Raw genomic sequence first — 6232 nt, 5'->3', positions numbered from 1 at the left:
TGCCTATTGACCTTAGCTTCTTTGTTTGAGTTAGGTAGTTATGTGCAACTTAGATTGGTTTACTTTCCTGTGATTTTTTACTGACAAGAGTCACAAGGTGAGCTTCGCTTAGAGCATCATTTCGAGTAGCGACTGCAAACTTTAATTTTCTGTAAATCAAATATCGTCACTCACTTATCCATTCTTTCCTCATTGAAGTTTTTCTTTTCCTTTTAATTCATTCATTGTAACCATACGTCTCATTAAAAATATAATTAAACACACTTATTTACATTTAAATATAATAAAAAATGGAACAAAAGGGTGCTAAAAATTAATAGGAAAAAGCTTCTTACTCTCCTAAATTTTCCCTCCTAATGTGACTCACAATCATTGAGTGCCCATAAGTAGGCTAATCAATCACTAATTGAAAAGAAAAAAAAAAAAGAAGAGAAATTTAAACTAATCAAATGATGTCAATTCAAGAGAAAAAAAAAAAAAGTAAGACAAATAAATTAAGGTATATATATATCATTACTCAAAATAATATTTGGGAATATAAATTATATAAGAGCATCTCTATTTTTGGGAGATCTAACTATCTAAGCTTATGTGGAGGGGAGAGAGTGAGGAGAGAGAAGCTTTGGGGTTTTTTTGTTCTGGTTTTTATTTGCACAGTGAGCCCCACCAAAGCTTTTTTAGGAGATCTAAACTTATGCGGAGGAGAGAGAAGCTTTGGGATTTTCCTGCTAAGAGCTGGTTTTTATCAATCGTTATATCCTACACCACGACGCACATAGCACTATGCGCCGCGCGCCTCCCAAAACGACGTCGTTTTGGGGTAGTGTTGGGAGGCGCTGTAGGAAGTTGCTGAGATTATGTGTATTTGTTCACAACGTTATGTGTATTTGTTCACAACGTTATGTGTATTGGTTCATACAGTTATGTATATTTTTTATACAATTATGTACATTCTTTTTATACAATTATGTACATCCGAATCAGAAAATTTGTGTGTATTATGTTAAGAGTTGATGTGTATTATGTTAAAAGTTTATGTTTATTATGTATTATGTTAGATTATGTGTATTATCTTTTAAAAAGAGTATGTATATTTTGTTATATAATTATGTACATTCATGTATAACATTATGTGTATTCTAGTATAACATTATGTACATTCTTGAACAACGGTTTTTTTTTTAAAGAAAAAACTACTGCCATTCACTGGGGCGGGAAATTTCAAAAAAAAAAAATAATTAAAACGACGTCGTTTTGCATCTGGGCGCATAGTGCAACGCGCGCCCTGGTGTAGGATATAAATTGCCGGTTTTTATCTACACAGTGGGCCCCATCAAAGCTGAAAAGTTGCTCTGCTTGTCATGTGAAGCTAATCGAAGATGCCCAGCCGGGCGCGTGCACTCCTCACACCCGCTATTTCCTCAGTTTTTTTTTTTTTCTTTTCTTCTATCCCTTTTTATCTCTCTCATATTCTCTTTCATAGTTATATCTACAAAAAGATTCGAAATTTACAATTATTGAAAATGCTCTAAGAACCAGTAGAAATAGTTGTAGGTGCAGTACGTGGTGGTTGCTGCGTGTATACGTGGAAGCTAAGCTTATAATTAAGCAAAAAAAAAAAAAAAAAAGAAAAAAAGAAAAAAGGAAAAAAACTGGTGGCTAGCAAGAGCCGGCGTAATTCTAAGGTGGCAAGATTCTTTTACCACCGTAGCGGTTTAATTACCGTGCGTGCAGGTGGGATATATCTATCTTCAATTCCTCTTTACTTTAGGGTCAAATTCCAAGAACCTCCGATCCTCCAACAACTTAACAGTTATCCCAAGAAGACAAAAACCCAATATAATTCTACATATATACGTACCCAAAGAAAACAACAGAAGAAAAAGCTAAGGTTGAAGATTCGGATACATACTGCATACACTGATTGAACGAATAAAAGCAGCATGCAAAGCAAGAATAGACACACACGCAGTACTTAACACCAGCAGTAGTAGTTAGCTAGGACTTATAAATAGCCATGGCTTTCATGCAAGCAAGATCATTATATATATATACAGAGAAACTACCAAACCCCCCCCCCCCCCCCCCCCCCACACACACACACACACATATATATACAGAGAAAGGTTAGTTTTGATCGAGGAGCTGAGCTAGCTAGGATGCGAAGGGGAACAGTAGACCCTTTGGTGTTGGGGCGTGTGATCGGAGACGTTGTGGATCCATTCACGAGGTCCGTTGAGCTTAGGGTGGTTTACAATAACGAGGTGGATATCAGGAATGGGTGTGAGATGAGGCCTTCTCAGCTCATCAACCCACCTAGGGTTGAAATCGGCGGACACGATCTCCGTACTTTCTACACTCTGGTAGGTTCCACTTCAAACTGGTTATGTTTGAAAGATGGGAGAGAATTGTATGAATAAAGATCAGTGATAAATGAATAATTACAAATTTTATGATGTGATATTTTGAAAGTAAGAGAAGATTACATGAGTACATATAGTCTTAAATCTTATATATACATATATTTTATTCTATCCTATCCATCAAGTATACATGACTTTTTGTTTTTTTTAAGGTTATGGTGGATCCTGATGCTCCAAGTCCAACCTCTCCAACCCTGAGGGAATACCTCCACTGGTCAGTCTCCCAACTATATGTTTCTTCCCCAATATAATAACAACGTTTGATTTCATTCATTAAGTACATTTCTCGTCCTATTTCATCCGTCTAGTTCAATTAATGAGAGAAGTTATTTTTAGTTTGACTTTTTCATTTAATATATATATATATATATATATATATATATATATATATATATATATATATATAGAGAGAGAGAGAGAGAGAGAGAGTGATGTTTCAATGAGACCACATCTCTTGCGAAATTATGAGACCCAACATGAATGCATAAAAATTACTATACAAATACACAAAAACTACTCTAAGTAGATTGTGTGCATTGTGTGACTGAAATTTTAAATTATGTGCATTCATGTTAAAAGTATTATTAAACACAAAAAATCAAATTTAAAAATACTAAAGAAAATAAGCAAAGAAGAATTTGAAAGAGTTAGTTTAATGAATAAATTGTAAATGTGACAGGTAAAATGAGACAGAATGAGTATAAGTGAATACAATTTTTATATAATAATTTTTTTTTTTAAATATCATCCAATTAAACACGTACAACAAAAAATCAAAGCAATAAGAAGTTAACGGTTAAAGTAAATAAGCAAACCGATGAACCATAATAGTGTAGATCAGATTAAATAGCACGTACATACATGTCTCTTCTCTATTAACCTAATGATTTGGTACTACAGGTTGGTCACTGATATACCAGGAACTACAGGAGCAAGCTTCGGTAAATCCCCTTTTAATTTGTGTTTGATTAATTAACAACCTGTGTTCTACCAATTGAAAGATTATTGGAAGAAGGGGAACATATGGAAAATGTGGATTTGTTTTGTTTAAGTGATTACTAATGTTGTTTTATCAGAAGCTAGCATATGTTAATTATTTGAACAAATTAAAACAAGTAGGGCAGGATTAGCAAAGAGTTAATCACTTTTTGGTTTCTTAATTATTTTTCATCTGTCAATTTAGTCTTTAATTTTCAATTTCAATCAATTTGACCTTCGAATTGTTTAAAAGTTCGTCAATTAAACCCTTCCAGGGACCAAAATTGTGATTTCCACATTTTAAAAATTTTGTCAATTTGGTTCCTAAAAAGGTTTTTTTTTTTTGAATCAGTTCCTAAAAAGGTTTAATTGACAACATTTTAAAGAATTTGATGATCAAATTGGTTGAAATTGAAAACTAGGGACTATATTGACAGTTGGAAAACAATTGAGGGACTAAAACATTAATTTCTCCATTAGCAGATGAAACTATTTTTTTAATATTTCAGAAAAACAGAAAATAAAAATAGATAAATAGCATTAATATTAAAATTAAATAATAATCTCCATTAAAGAATATATAATATTTCTATTAACTTTAATTTCTAATTAGAAAATAAAATTTGTATAAAAAAATTCAAAATAAAAGCAAAAATTAAAAACTTTTTGAATTACTAAACAAATATATTCAAATGAAAACCCCAAGGTCATTTGTAAGCGTACAAATCAAATCCTTGTAAACTCTTAATGATTCTCTTTAATTTGTTTTAAAAAAGCTAAGGTTGCACAATTTGATTTTGAAAAAATCTATTTAGACAAATATTTTGTGTTAAATAATTTTTAAAATCCTTGTGAACTCTCAAAATATTTGGTTTTCTCTCTTCCTCTCTCAAAATCATTTTCTTATGAGAAAATTCTGTCAACACTTCCATCCCTTAAGAGATGTCGCAAGTTCAAACCTCCTCTTATTTGAAAAAAATCAATCTAGCCAGCACTTTGCTCCTTAATTGGGCCGGTCCGGTGCGAAAGAAAATTAATTTGAGTATGGTACGAGCTTAAAGGTGTCTCTTACAGTTAGGGTTTGCTCAGGACACCTCATGGTCTAATGAAATAAATAATTTTAGAAAATTTTATAGATAATTTCATGTGTAAAGAGGGAATATTAGGTTGTGATTTTGATTTTTTTAAAACATTTTTTTAAGGTAGGGAATGAAAATAAGGAATTTAATAATGACATGCTAGGTAATAAATATTAGACAATGCTTTTTGGAGAGAAAATGACATTTCCAAAGTAAAATATTGTTATAACATTATTGGGTATACTAGAAATTTAGAAATAAAAATAGAATTAATTAGCTTCTTTTAATTATAAATATTTTATTTTATTTTAGTGCATTCTAAACGATTTAATTTACACATAGTAATTAACATTTTCTGGGGGAGTCAAAATCCAATTAGATATAGAATTGATAAAGTTTAAAGAAAATTAAAGTATTTAAAGAAATATAGTAACCTGAGAGGGTGTGGTTGAGTGAAATGGACTCATTCATTCTTAATCGAATGTCAAGAGTTTTTAATCCTAGGGACACCCAAAAATTAAAGAAATATAGTTTTAAATTTTGTCTCCTTTCACTTATCCGTTTTCAAAGATAAGTCTTACAATACACTACTTGTTCTTGCACAATTTAGCTTTTATCCAACAATAGTACATTTAATATTTGTTTTTTTCCTGCATGGGTAGCTCAACTGGTCATAGAGGTGAAATTTTAGAAGAATGACCAGGGATGAGTCTCACCCGCCACAGTGTGGGAGCAACCTCTCAAAGTGAGGGGGGCTCCTTGTGCGCAGTGAGCACCGGTCTAACCCGTCTACATTATTTATTTTATTATTATTAGTTAAACTCTTGATCCTTTGAAGGCAATGAAGCGATATTCTACGAGCCTCCAAGGCCGTCAATGGGAATCCACCGTTTTGTGTTTGTGCTTTTCCGGCAACTTGGCCGGCAGACAGTTTATGCACCGGTTTGGCGCCAGAATTTCAACACTCGAAACTTTGCTGAGATTTACAATCTTGGTTTGCCAGTGGCCGTCACTTACTTTAACGGCCAAAGGGAGGGTGGCACCGGCGGTCGATCTCCGGCAGAGCCCTGGGCAGCCGATTAATTACCCTGCTCCTTCCCGTTAATTTCATGCATGCATGCATGCTATCTATAGCATAACATACATATAGTATATATCATAAATAAATAAGACCACATGCATTAACATGTTTAATTTTCCCATGAATATATGTTAAAGTTGTTCTAGAAGAACTACGTACTCCATTATATTACCCTTTATATATGGCAATGAAGATGGTTTCATCTCTATTTAGAAGCTAAGATCTTTTATGAGTAATGTTAGGTATCCTTCTTAAAAATATTTCTCCAAATTTTCTTTTCTGATCATGTGGCAATATTTAATTAGATTATTTTGTATTTAATTAAAAGAGTTTTAGGTCGGCGAACTCATAATAACATTCAATGAATATAACTATATAAGTCACATTGTGGAGAGAAAATATTATGGAAAATTTAGGAGGGGTAAATAATATTTTCTGTATTTTATATAAAGACATTTTCTGTATTTTATATAAAGACACGGAACATTGAATAATACTTAAACTTTATAATACCATATTAAAACTCTAATTCGATGATTAACAGCACGTTTGGTTCACAGAATGAAATTTGAGGTAATAGGAATGCTATTCCATAAGGAATGGAATAGGCAAGGAATAGAATATGAATTCTATTCTATTCTTTGGTTCGCGGAAGGAATAGACTTTAGGAA

At 32.4% G+C, this 6232-nt stretch overlaps 1 protein-coding gene across 1 annotated transcript; it reads left to right on the top strand.

Moving 5' to 3' along the window:
• The first annotated feature begins 2097 nt into the window (after positions 1–2097).
• On the top strand, positions 2098–5781 carry LOC109157298 (protein RICE FLOWERING LOCUS T 1-like). The gene is made up of 4 exons (XM_019305198.1): positions 2098–2363; positions 2576–2637; positions 3324–3364; positions 5319–5781. Exons 1-4 carry the CDS (start codon positions 2160–2162, stop codon positions 5561–5563), a joined length of 552 nt encoding a protein of 183 aa, XP_019160743.1. The 5' UTR covers positions 2098–2159; the 3' UTR covers positions 5564–5781.
• The last annotated feature ends 451 nt before the right edge of the window (positions 5782–6232 follow it).

The sequence above is a fragment of the Ipomoea nil genome, unplaced genomic scaffold (assembly GCF_001879475.1).
Source record: "Ipomoea nil cultivar Tokyo-kokei standard unplaced genomic scaffold, Asagao_1.1 scaffold2779, whole genome shotgun sequence".
Classification (NCBI taxonomy): domain Eukaryota; kingdom Viridiplantae; phylum Streptophyta; class Magnoliopsida; order Solanales; family Convolvulaceae; genus Ipomoea; species Ipomoea nil.
Note: the sequence above shows the minus strand (reverse complement) of the source record. Positions and strands in the feature narration are given on the sequence as shown.

What these genes read in the sequence shown, in the direction of transcription:
- LOC109157298 (XM_019305198.1), top strand. Translation starts at nt 2,160, where the DNA reads ATGCGAAGGGGAACAGTAGACCCTTTGGTGTTGGGGCGTGTGATCGGA. An exon ending in TCCGTACTTTCTACACTCTG is followed by an intron (nt 2,364 to 2,575) that starts GTAGGTTCCACT and finishes GTTTTTTTTAAG; the next exon opens with GTTATGGTGGATCCTGATGC. An exon ending in AACTACAGGAGCAAGCTTCG is followed by an intron (nt 3,365 to 5,318) that starts GTAAATCCCCTT and finishes GATCCTTTGAAG; the next exon opens with GCAATGAAGCGATATTCTAC.